The 12,369-nt window shown below is 45.2% G+C and overlaps 2 protein-coding genes across 5 annotated transcripts; both read left to right on the top strand.

Annotated features, from left to right (window-relative positions):
* Window positions 1-14: 14 nt before the first annotated feature.
* On the top strand, window positions 15-9,342 carry prickle3 (prickle homolog 3). 3 transcript variants are annotated; one of them, XM_037246065.1, is made up of 11 exons: window positions 15-245; window positions 3,019-3,098; window positions 4,928-5,111; window positions 5,302-5,415; window positions 5,676-5,813; window positions 6,113-6,316; window positions 6,888-7,074; window positions 7,163-7,462; window positions 7,725-8,021; window positions 8,090-8,434; window positions 8,656-9,342. In XM_037246065.1, exons 1-11 carry the CDS (start codon window positions 204-206, stop codon window positions 9,081-9,083), a joined length of 2,319 nt encoding a protein of 772 aa, XP_037101960.1. In that variant the 5' UTR covers window positions 15-203; the 3' UTR covers window positions 9,084-9,342. The 3 variants fall into 3 exon arrangements, with proteins under 3 accessions (XP_037101960.1, XP_037101959.1, XP_037101961.1); XM_037246064.1 differs by having other exon boundaries at window positions 16-245; window positions 3,016-3,098; XM_037246066.1 differs by lacking the exon at window positions 15-245 and adding an exon at window positions 522-613 and having other exon boundaries at window positions 3,016-3,098.
* Window positions 9,343-9,581: 239 nt separating this feature from the next.
* Window positions 9,582-12,369, top strand: LOC119119602 (protein FAM110A-like). Of its 2 annotated transcripts, XM_037246070.1 has the most exons (4): window positions 9,582-9,740; window positions 10,048-10,228; window positions 10,528-11,095; window positions 11,253-12,369. In XM_037246070.1, the coding sequence occupies exons 3-4, from the start codon at window positions 10,631-10,633 to the stop codon at window positions 11,916-11,918; spliced, it is 1,131 nt and encodes a 376-aa protein (XP_037101965.1). In that variant the 5' UTR covers window positions 9,582-9,740; window positions 10,048-10,228; window positions 10,528-10,630; the 3' UTR covers window positions 11,919-12,369. The 2 variants fall into 2 exon arrangements, with proteins under 2 accessions (XP_037101965.1, XP_037101964.1); XM_037246069.1 differs by lacking the exon at window positions 10,048-10,228.

The following is a 12,369-nucleotide window of genomic DNA, read 5'->3' as shown; positions in this document are numbered from 1 at the left end:
AAAAGTAGTCTGTCTCTTCTGAGACACCGGAGCTTATTAGTTGCCGAAGTAGTTCGCTTGGAGGCGTTCTGTGTCTTCGAGGTAGTTTGGTGGCAACATCATGTAGTTTATCACACAAACTAAAAATTGAGGCGATCGTGTTTAACCTTTGTCTTCGTTTAGCTGGATTTTCGACTGTGATTTTTTAAACACATACCTTTGTCATGTTTCTACGCGGGTCAAAACAGCGACGATCCAACTACTCGGTAAGTGTCTCAAGTCGAGACTTCTCATTCACTTCAATCTGAAATATGATTCTGCATTTATGTTTTTTATTTCATTGTCTTAAATACTTCTAACTTCTCGTTGACATTTGAAACTCGACGGAAAGTCCTAAAGTTTCCCTGAACTTTCTCCTCTACAGTCACCTGGCTTTTGTTTTTCTTTGTATCAAATCACCCATTTAAAAAAAGAAAGAGAGAGAGAAAATGTGGGATGCAAAATAAAAGTTTCTTTCGTGTTGATTTGCCATACTTTGTCTCAGAGTTCCACATTCTTTGTGACTTGGGTCATTTTGGGGAGTCAAGGTGAGTTTGGAGAGGGTCAATGACGTCACAGCCTCCTGGCGGAGCAGGTTGGTATAATGCAGATGAAATCTGACCTTTTGCAAAGTGTTGATTTTAACAATAGCCGCCAGAATGTTCCAGGTTGCAGAAAGTGATTGAATGCTGACTTAACCTATTGACTTAAGCTGAAAACTGACAAAAACGTGCAGTGATTGGGGTTGTGGCCCCCGAAATACCCCAAAAGATTGAGTCTTGTTTATTGCTTTTACTCTTTGATTTATCGTTGTTAAAATAAAAATTAATCTAACAACCATCCGCACTCACACCTATCGGCAATTTGGAGTGCGGTCTACCATGCATGTTTTGGGAATGTCGGGGGGGGGGGGGAAACCGGAGCTCCTATCTCAAAGTCACCACTGTACTTTGGTGGAAAACAAGTCAGAGATGATAATATTTTTGTTCTTCTTTTCTGTGTGGTGTGTCAATTCTTAATTGTAGTATATGCTGTGGTCCGCTTTAAAAATAGACCGTAGGCCAAAAATGTCCCTGCGCTGTAGTTTGGACACCGATGCATTAAATTGTGCAAGTGCTTCTAACGGTTCTCACAACCAGGTAAGATGACATGCCGCTTTTGTGTAAGTCATTCAATTAGTACAACTTAAGCAGTCCAGACACCTGTTCTTCACTGATACATACAATAACTAACCTTGTATATGAATGAACTGCATCAATATTTAACGCAACGCTCCCATCCTCTCTAGAAAAGGACTTTGGACTCTCCTTGAACCAGGTTGTGGCTAAAATGTTTGTTTTCAAGATATTTGTAGTCAATGATACAATACAATACAACCTTATTTATCTAGTGTATTTTACAACAGCTGCACCTGCAAAAATGGCTTTGCATTTAACAAAATAATAAGATTGTGAAAACAGTTAATTAAAACATAAATTATTATATAGTAGTAATAATATATGAAGTAGGCACCATGTTGGGTTGAAAACCAAAGAATAAAACTGCGTGGTCGTGACTTAAGTGACACGGGTGTTATTCCATTTCATTGTCACAGCGTCACCATCTTGCAGTCCAATCATACATCAAACACTGAGCCGCTGCCAAATAGACTGTAATCAAATTCGAGCTGACTTAAATCAAAGCAACACAAACCCGTCAGCGCAAACAGGTCATTGTGCGCACTCGTCGTAAAATGACAATACACAGGTGTTCATTTCATCTGCCGACTCTCAATGGCACGTCAGCCAAAAAGCCTCCGGTGTCCTGTTGTCAACGGAGGTTGGCCGCAATTTCCAAAGGTGTTTTGATCCCGCGGCTATTTATTCCCATTCCTGCTCGTAGTAATGATAAAGTAGGTGTACGTACACGCGCTTTGCCTTTTGTCCTTCCCTAGCTCAGTTTTCATGTCAGCATTACGAAATAACAGCTGTCACCAGCTCTACTTGCCTGGACGTGCATCCAACTCGAGCCAAGATAGAAGACCTACAAAAAGTATATCGGAGTACAGCGTGCATTGTTTTCCTGACTGACTTATACATAACCGAGATATAAAAGCACCACTTTCCCGTACTATTTTGATGTGGTTTGATAAAAGAAAATGTATCGTAAACAATGGCAGACCTTGTATGTATATGTTTTGATCAAATTGAAATATTTCACAAAATTAGCAATGTTGCAAGTGCAAGTGGAAAAACAGTGATTTTATCGCTCAATTTATTGCTCTGAACTGCGTACACTGGCGATAGGATGGTTGCTCAAATTGAATGGGAGGAAAAGAAAGTGGAGGCCTCACTCAGAGGGAAAGGGTGCAGCTCTCATCCTGTGCCTGCTTCCTTCCGGCTAGCTCCAGAACCAGCAGCAGGCCTGGAGTCCACACACACACTCACACACTCTTTATTAGGACATTTGCTTTTGTATAGGACACACAAGGGTCCTCATTCACAAATGGTGTGGATGGAGAAAGATGTGCTAAAATTGTTCATATGAACATTTGACGCATAAATCTTATTATGGTTCATCAGTATTTTCTGTCTTGAATTTGTTCTTAAATGCATAACCATAATGATCAAAAGCGGGAACTTACTAATTAGATTACTTAATGTATTTCAAAACCATGAAATGGACGTTCTTGAATCTTATGTTCGGAGGATGGATGGATTGATGGATGGATGGATGGATGGACGGATGGATGGACGGATGGATGGATGGATGGATGGATGGATGGATGGATGGATGGATGGATGGATGGATGGACAGACGGACGGACAGATGGATGGATGGGTATTGTCACATGGCAGACTCAGGCTTCATGTCTACGCCAGTGCTCATATAATAATGCAAGACAGACGCTTTTCCAACACACTCTGTGGAAAATAGGATTGGCTGCTCTTGTGTGTCCAGAGCCAGTCTGCTCTACTTGCGGTGGGCAATGATGTGAGCTGAGCTTCTTCTTTCCAGCAGGAGGAAGAGGATCCAGACAGAGGGCAACCCTGCATGCGCTGTGGAGACCAGTGCCCCGGCTTCCGCGTCCACGGATGGAGGTATGAATGGAAGGAGCCTCTACGTTGTGATGTTGTGTGTGTGTTGGCAGGAAAAAAAAAATTCTCACTCTGGAGGTCACAGTTGCTCCCTGTGCTTTTTGTTCCTGGAGAGGGCCACAATTTTTCATCAGAGCTACTAGGGGCCACATACGACCGCAAACGTCTTAACAAGATGTCACTTTAACTATGTGCAAAATACATGATCTGAATACATTTCATTTTTCATAATACATTTCTCAATGCATGTATAAAAGATCCAGGATTCAACAGGGCACATTATTTGATTAAGAAAAAAATATGCTCTGTTGAAAGCTTGTAGGACTTGCCAACAGTACCTTTGACAAGGCGGGTGTAAGCCAGCAGTCTGTTGCCCCTTTTCATCACCTAGCGGACGGTGGCCGTGGGATTTCCAGCTGTTTCCTTACACCCATAGCACATGCGTGTCCTGTTTTGCTAACAAGGACATGCTGTATGGTCCGGGTCATGTTCTGCCAAGAACGACTACAGTGGTACCTTGAGATACGATTTTAATTTCGACTGTGATCAAGCTTGCAATGCAAAACACTCTCATATTAAATCTTTCCCTATTGAAATTAATGGATTAATGGATTCGTCCCAGCCTCCCCAAAAAAATAAAAAAATATTCTAATGTGTATTCTAATGTGCTTTCTCCGCAGATTGACAAATGCCAAAAACATCCTTCACAAATCCTGTCTGATCCGTAGATCCAACATATGGCAAAACTTCTTCTAAACGTTGCGCCAATATTTTAGCCAGAATTTTACAATCACAATTTAAAAGTAAGGTTGGCCTATAAAATGAGCACTTTAAGGGGATATGAACCTTTTTGGGGAGCAAAGTTATACAAGCCTGGTTCAGAGTATTCAGAAGAGACCCTTTGTAAAAGAGTGTGTACATACTGTTGCAAAAATTTGTGTTGGTTATCGACAAAATGCAGCATAGGACTTGCTTGGCGGGCCATCTTACAGCGTATTTTATTAGCAGCAGAATGAATAAATGAAAATAGTCCAAATTGAAGTCGTGGTGCTTTTGTGTAGTTGTTAGTATGTGCTGGGATAAATGTATGCCAACTTGAGTCACAAGTACCAGCTGGCAGGTTCTTACACAACAACAGAGATGAACATGCTATACTTTTTTGCCACACGCTCGCCCCCGCACAACATAGCACTCCTCTGTCTGCTCACAAATGAGCCCTCCCGCCTGGCGACAGATGTGGAGTCCAAGGACAAGGCTGAGAGGGAGATTACGGCTCCCATCTTTTCTCCTCTGGCTTAGGCCACTGACCTCATTTCCCGCCTGTTTTGGACATAAACGAAAGGACTTTCTGCCATTAACGCAAGTGGATTGTTGGTGGGAAAACAAGTTGTGATCTCTGCGCTTCACTTTTGTCCATGATGCGATTAAAGTTAAATTTAGTTGCAGTGCGTGAACGGTGAACTAAATCAACCTGTGCTAGATAATCCAACGTTGCGTCGATTTGTCAATTTGTTATACAGAACAGCCACAAAAAAATCAACTATGTAGATAGATTCAGTGCTATGATTTAAAAAAAAAAGAGAAAAAAATGTCTAGTTTGAACATTTAAATCAAGGTGTCAAACTCAAGGGCTGGGGGGGCAGATACGGCCCACCACATCATTTTATGTGGCCCTCGAAGACAAATTTTGCATCGACTTTGTGTCATGACTAAAATTACAAATTGTCTTCACTTTTAAAAAATAGAGACATTGCTAGCAATTTTATTAGCATTTGTCTTTTTAAAATATTAGCATTTGTCTTTTTAAAATATTTGAACAATTGCGTCCACAGGAAGATCTGCGTGCACTGCAAGTGCGTGCGAGAGGAGCACGTCGTCCGCTCAATGCCGGGCCAGCTGGAGAAGATGATGACAAAGCTGGTGTCAGACTTCCAGAGGCACTCCATCTCAGACGACGACTCGGGCTGCGCCTCTGAGGAATACGCCTGGGTTCCGCCTGGCCTCAAGCCTGAGCAGGTGAGCCACCACTTTGACCCTCTTCAGAAACACAAAACTTTGAACTAGAGGTACACCGATTAATCGACAACTAATCGATTTATCATGAATTATTTTTTATAACGAAACTTGTAATTGATTAAAATGTGATTCGTTGTGCTTGTGAATTCTCCAAAAAGTTTTTCTGTGACTATACCCATCTGCCTTGCAGGTTTACCAGTATTTTAGCAGCTTACCAGAGGACAGAGTGCCCTTTGTGAACAGTGTGGGAGAACGACACCGAATCAAACAGTTGCTGCACCAACTTCCTGCTCATGACAGTGAGGTAACGTTACTTTCTCACACAATTAACTTTCTCAAAAGAGACCTCAAAGAGCAGACGTCCGTGGAGGAAACTTTAGATGCAGTTGGCTTAGTTATCATTCAAGTGTAAATAAAAGCTTTTTACATTTGCTTGATTTTTAAAACATCTTTTTTTAGATACTTTTCATCTCACTTAGGAGTGTTTGAATTTCCAGGAGCTGTAGTACAGGTAAGATTAGCCTGAAGCATCTGATTTCTTGTTGTGAACATGTCATCTCACAGCCGCACTACTGCAGCTCACTAAGCGAGGAGGAGAAGAAGGAGTTGCGTTTGTTCAGCCAGCAGAGGAAACGAGACAACGTGGGCCGAGGCGTTGTCGGACTCTTCCCCGTCACCATGACTGGAGCCGTCTGCAAGCAGGTAGAGCAGCATTTTTATTTTATGCTCATACATACAAATTGCAGTAGCCTCAACCTTCCTGTCGGAGAAATATGATGTATTTTAGATCACTATTTGAACAGCTCCCATTTCTTACTTTAATTCACTGCCTTGACATCTGTTTATTTTATTCATCTGTTTGTATTTGCAAATGATCTCGTTTATATCCACTACACATGTGGGCACCATGTTGGTGACCTCTGCTTTGTTGTTAGCTGTATTGTTTTTGCATTAGCAATTCCACAATACCGGAGTCTCTGAGTGAAATATGTTTTTTCCAGTGTGACAGAAAGATCAATGGCGGCGATATTGCCGTGTTCGCCAGTCGGGCGGGAAAGGGCACTTGTTGGCACCCTCGGTGTTTTCAGTGCGCCTGCTGCAACGAGCTGCTGGTCGACCTCATCTACTTCTACCACGACGAACGCATCTACTGCGGCCGCCATCACGCTGAGAGGCTCAAACCTCGATGTCAAGCCTGTGATGAGGTGACTACCAACAACCAATGAAAAGGGGAGGGGGCAAGCAACATTTGCAGACAACTACTAAAATGGCAGTGGCAATTTGAAAAATATTCTAGGGCTCAATAACTTTGAAAAATAATCTAATTGTGTTTTTCTTTTCCCTCGATATTGCTATTGGGATATAATGTGCAATTATTTTTTTCAAGCTCTTCTTCCCTTGACATATAGAATCTGTCAGAGTCAGAGAATAATTACTGCTGAGAGACTGAAATCAGAGTATTTGTGCAATTTTAAGCTAAGCAATGGCTCTAAACCATGATGTGATTTTTAGAATCGTTACCCGTTGAGTTGATTGGTTAATAGTGAATTAATCAATTAATTTTGACGGTTTAAAGAAAAAAATCTAATTATACATAAAATAAAGGCAAATAAACATTTAATATGAAAGACGGCTTGGAATTGAAATTGAAAATCAGCTGATTTTATATTTATTATTATTTATATAATAAAAAAATTATATAATTTCTATATTATTATTATTAACCCAAAGCTTGTTTATTTGTGCTCTGTTTGTGCCACGGCGTATCCATCCAAGATCATTTTTGCAGACGAATGCACAGAGGCGGAAGGAAGGTTCTGGCACATGAAGCACTTCAGCTGTTTTGAGTGCGAGGCAGCACTGGGCGGTCAGCGTTACATCATGCGAGAGTGCCGGCCATACTGCTCCTCCTGCTATGAGTCCCTCTATGCAGAGTACTGTGACACCTGCGGAGAACAAATAGGTACCAGAACCAAAACGCTTAGAAAGTACTTTGAAGCCTCAGCCAGTTGTTTGCTAGTCACAAATTCAGAATCAAATTGTCATCGCAGGCATCGGCCAGAGCCAGATGACATACGAGGGTCAACGCTGGCACGCGGTGGAGTTTTGTTTCTGTTGCGCCCGTTGCCGCCTACCTCTGCTGGGTCGCCCCTTCCTGCCCCGACGGGGGCTCATCTTCTGTTCCAGGGCCTGTTCGCTCGGAGAGGACCCCGATAACTCGGACTCTTGCGACTCGGCCCTCCAGAGCCGACCTCCGCAGCACAGAAACTGTGGGCCGGCCCGGCGGCACCAGCAACTGCACTGCGGCTCTCCATTACAACCAATAGAGGGCGTCAACCCCTGCATGAGTCGTAAGTAGTAAAGCTGAGCACGAAACTTGAAGCTGCGAGGAATATTTCATTGTAGCCTGACTTCGATCTTTCCCTACCTCTCTGCCCAAAAGAACTCAGCTTACGAATGCTGGACACCATGGCTGCTACATTGCGATTGATGTATTGCCATAAATTAAATCAGATGTTACCAGTTGGATGATTTTTGGGAATGTACAATCTCAGGACGAGTATTTGTTTGAGGTTAAACTGGTTTAAATCTTCATCATGCCCATGTTCTTAGGTGTCAATTGCTCGACTCCAGTTGAAAATGGAGTTCCTTCTGCTGGTGGCTTTTGCCATCCAAGAGGTTCCTATTCCCCTCTTCCCCACATCCATCAAGGGAATGGCCTCGGGCCCTCGTGGCCCCACAACCTTCCACATTACACTCTGCTGTCGGATGACGGCGGGATGAAACCACCTGCTGATGGCCTTTTAAATGGACATTCTGGACATCCTCCCACAACTTTGTGTTCAAGAGGAACCTCGACCGGCCAAGACTGCAGGAACTGGGTGGAAAAGACCAATCAAGTCATGAAAGGTGATCGTTGTCATCTTGTCATCAATTACAAGTATTTGCTTGAAGCCTCATCTGATTTTCTCCTCCAGACTCTGTCCAGACAATTACGACATCACACTCCGACACGTCTCCCGAACCACCTCCGCTTCCTGTCAAGTACCGAGACATCTTACTGCAGGATTCATCCCCTTCAAACGCCCCCCAGCCAGAAGACAGATCCCCCAACTCGCCACCCCCGCTGTCTCGAAGTGGGACGGCGAGGGTCAGTTTCAGAGAACCAATCAGCAGCAGCTACTCGGTCGAGGAGGAAGAGGAGCACGAAGAAGAGTTGCAAACAAATGACGACAGCTGTCAGGAGGAAGAAGAGGTGGAAGGAGGCTTCAGAAGCAAGATGCCTCTGCACCAAGGAATCCCACCACAGATGGATTCTCTGGGTAAGAACAGAGGACAGTCAACAGCTGTTAAGTGTGGGCACACCTTCCGGACCCACCCGTTGGTTATAAGGTGGAAATCTACAATACAGGGAGGACTTATAGAAACACTTTGAAAAATTGTTTTGCCTCTCCCACACATTTTAAACAAAAATTTTAAGTTTTCAAGACACACGTTAATTACTATATTCCTTAGGTTTTTGTGGTTTTTTTATGTTGGCTAGACGGGTCCCCTTACCAGCAACGCAGTCTGCGGCGGGGTTGGAGTCGTCGGCGCGTTTCATCCGACCACCCCTGCGTGTCCACGAGCTCAGCCGGTCACTCGCGGGTCGAACGCCCTCAACTGGACACTGCGGAGGGTCGAGGGGGGAGAGGAAGCGAAGCCTCTTCGCTGGTCCTGCGGTCCATCCGGCGCAGGCACGAAGATTCGTGTTCCACGTGCTCGTCTTCATCAGACTCTGAGCAGGAGGGCTTCTTCCTGGGGCAGCCCATTCCTCTGCCGCCACAGCTGCGAAAAACTCAAGGTGAAAAAGACGAGGAGAAAAGAGAAGAAGAAGAGCCGCCTCGATGGGGACTGAGGGACAGTTTCAGGCGCAGACGTGCTCACAGTCTCGGTGCTAAAGACAAAGATAAAAATTGCTCAGTATCTTGACCCAAACATCAAAATGCACGACCTCCTCGCACTTCTGAGGTTCAGCGTTCGAATCTGCGTGGAGTTTGAATGTTAGCCTGACTACTCCAAAAAAAAAAAAAAAAGCCATGCAAGCAGTCTTCAGAAAAGGCATCTACAGCTTTTTTGGGGGGGGAAATCTGTTTCTCTGATTTTACTATGAAAGGTATACTGTATGTTTGTGTAAAATACGCATTTTTGCATTAAATTACTGACATAAACGGCCAATTCCACACGCAAATGTGTAGTGTTTATTTGCAGGAAATGGTTATGATACCAGGGCAGCACCACCGTGCACTGGTCAGCATGTACGCCTCACAGTTCAGAGGGTGCGGGTTCGATTCCACCTCTGTGCGGAGAAATCAATTTCATAAAAGGCAATCTTAATGAGTTGCAACGTAAGGTGACAACCGGTGGCGTAAAAAAAATGCCAACGTGATTTTTTCTGAGTTTTATTTGGAATGGACCAATCAGCAAGAAAGAGGCGGTGCCTGAGCCGGCCCATTAGAGTTGTCGCACAGGTTTGACTAGTGGTGCTTTCAAATGTTTGGTCCCTTGTTTAATTTTTCCGAAATAGCTCGTACGACGACAGCACGAGCGGGAGCGAAGACCAACAACGTTCAACTTTCTTTAGTCCAGGTGAGGACTTGCTTCTTATTTTTCTATACCTCTCGTCTGTTGTGTTTTGGGCGTTGAAGAAATTGTTGACTTGCTGCAAGCCTGCGCATGCCCAAGACTTCAACACATGTGGGACTTTTTTTTTTTTTTTTTAATACTCTTTCCTTGTTTACATGTCCTTATGTGAGACTTTGTTCCTTTCCTTTAATGGCTCTTGATATGAATTATTAGACCGACTTTACTTGACGTGTGTGAGGCAATGGGATAACAGTTGTTGAACTGTAGAGGTAAAAGTGTAAAACTTGTGACTGGGTTTAAAATCCTACAGCTCCCGCAGAGGATCTGGCATGGTAACAATGTGCAGAATATGAGTGGCAAGGAGCAGATTAGTTTATTTTTTGAATGCCCACCGAGCATTTGAAGAAGCGGGGAGGAAGCACCTTTGCTGTCTTCATTCACCTGGTCACCCGGAGAAGCTTCAGGTGTGCACGGTGTTTTTGCCCCTCCAGGTAATTAGCTAGCAAAAGCTAGCTAGCTTCCTTTTACCAATGCTGTACCAATTTCTAGGTTTTACATCTAAAATCTCCATCCATTTAAATTACCATGTTGTAAAAGCGCTCTATAAATGAAGATGTAAACAATTTTGGGGAGTGTAACACCTTTTTTGATCGTTTGGTTGGTTTTGCAACTTGTGCTTCTTTATATTAGAATTTGAGCTTGGACTCGCACCAAAAATCCCTGTTCCCTTATGTGCCAGCAATGAACAAGTTCAGGTTGGGTTTGGTTTCACTTGGGCTCTCATTCACAGGTCACCAACAGAGCGGTTCTGACAATGAACCAGCCCAACAAAAAGAGGAAAACCCAATTTGTCCTCTAAAACCAGTTCCGACTGTAATCTGGAAGCAAAGAAAATGCCAGTGGAGGCCATCAAACAATCGGCGAGGCCCAGCACATCTGCAACATTTCCTCGCCTGCGGCCCAAGCGCCCAGTGGGTCCCGAATTCTACCGGCAAAGTCCGCCCTCGGCCGCCCGACCCAAGCAGAGTGCTGTCGAGAGGCTGGAAGCGGACAAAGCCAAGTACGTCAAAAGCCAAGTGGCACTGTCCAAGCAACAGCCCGTCAGGTCTCCTGACGTGCGCAAGCCTCTGCTCAGCCCCGTCGCCACCACTCTCCGGCCCGCGAAGAAGACTCCCGGCCAGCCAAAAAGCAAGCCAGAGGCCGTCCAGCTGGACCTGGAACATCTGAGCAGCCTCATAAGTGATGTGAGTGACGGGCCCACTCCGATTGCTAGCTCAAACTCTGTTGACTCCTCCCCACTGCTGAAAAAAACCACGCCAGGGCTGCCGTCTCAGCCTCACGACTCCAGTCCTGCCAAGGTGACGAACTCAGCTTTATTTACAGAGCATTTAAACAACAGTCGTATTCACTCTTGTGCCAAACGGTTTTGACATGATGTGGAATAAATATTCAATGACCATGACTGAGAAAATGAGCGCAGCTGTTGCAAGAACTCATGGTCGCCTCTTCTACTAGGTGAGACTGAAGGCGGCAGGCTGGGTGGAAAGTCCGGGATCTCCTACTGCGGGGACGGTGCGCCGAGTGGACGTCATACCTCAAGCCAGCCCTTCGAGGACACCTCGCAGGCCGCCGCTGTTCCTCCGCCAGCCGCTTCAGCCACTCCTGCTACACCCCCAGTTTCCCCTCCGCCCGACTATTTCGCGCCTCCTCCTTCGCGCAAAGGCCACTCCGTCTCCTCTGAAACCTGTCGTCGCCACGCCTAGGCAGGATAACCCTGCTAGCTCTCCGCTTCCCGTCTTCCTGGGTTTGCCCCCTCCGTCTCCAGCCGTCACCCCTCTATCCGGCTCCCCCCGCAGCAGGAAACGTCCGTCTCTGACCCGCTCCAAATCGGACATGAGCGAGCAATTTTCCCGAGCCGGGACGGAGCTAGAACGCTTCTTCAACCTGTGTGGTTTGGACCCCGCGGAGCTACAAGACTTTTCCGGAGCCGCTTCTGACATGGTGTCTCTGGCCCGCTTTCGGAGCGTCAGCGCTCCGGGGTCGGAGTGCGCCGGTTCTGGCGGGCCCGATGAAGACGGCGATGACGAGGAGGCTGACGACCGCGTTCCCTACGGCGTGTCGGTCATTGAGAGGAACGCCAGGGTGATCAAATGGCTTTATGGGCTGCGACAGGCAAAGTGAGTGCATCCCTGTCCCACTGGGGTTGCAAACGGGTGGAATATTTCTGGCAAATTTCCACAAGGAATGTCAGAAAGGTTTCTGTGGCAAATGATGGCAATGAACTAGAAATGGAGACATTTTTTGGGGGTGAAAAGCTACTATGTTCAGGCAGCACAGTTGACCTGAGGTTAGTCAGCATCCACCCAATAGTTCTGAGGTCGGCGCTTTGAATCCGAGGGTCCTGTTTGCATGTCAGACGGAATACCAATGCATGGCATTACTCCGGGTACTCCAGCTTCACCCCATATTCTGAAATCGTCCATCTCGGGTTATTTGAAGACTCTAAATTATTGGTGTCCAAAGTGAGTAGAAATGAACCATTGAGAAAGGGTATTTAAGTTCTTTTAATTCTTGCTTTATTTCCATTAATTCACATTATTTTCCACAGAAAAAGACCAACTTTGCAAATTTC

The sequence above is a fragment of the Syngnathus acus genome, chromosome 2 (genome assembly GCF_901709675.1).
Source record: "Syngnathus acus chromosome 2, fSynAcu1.2, whole genome shotgun sequence".
NCBI classification, from domain to species: Eukaryota; Metazoa; Chordata; class Actinopteri; order Syngnathiformes; family Syngnathidae; genus Syngnathus; species Syngnathus acus.
Note: the sequence above shows the minus strand (reverse complement) of the source record. Positions and strands in the feature narration are given on the sequence as shown.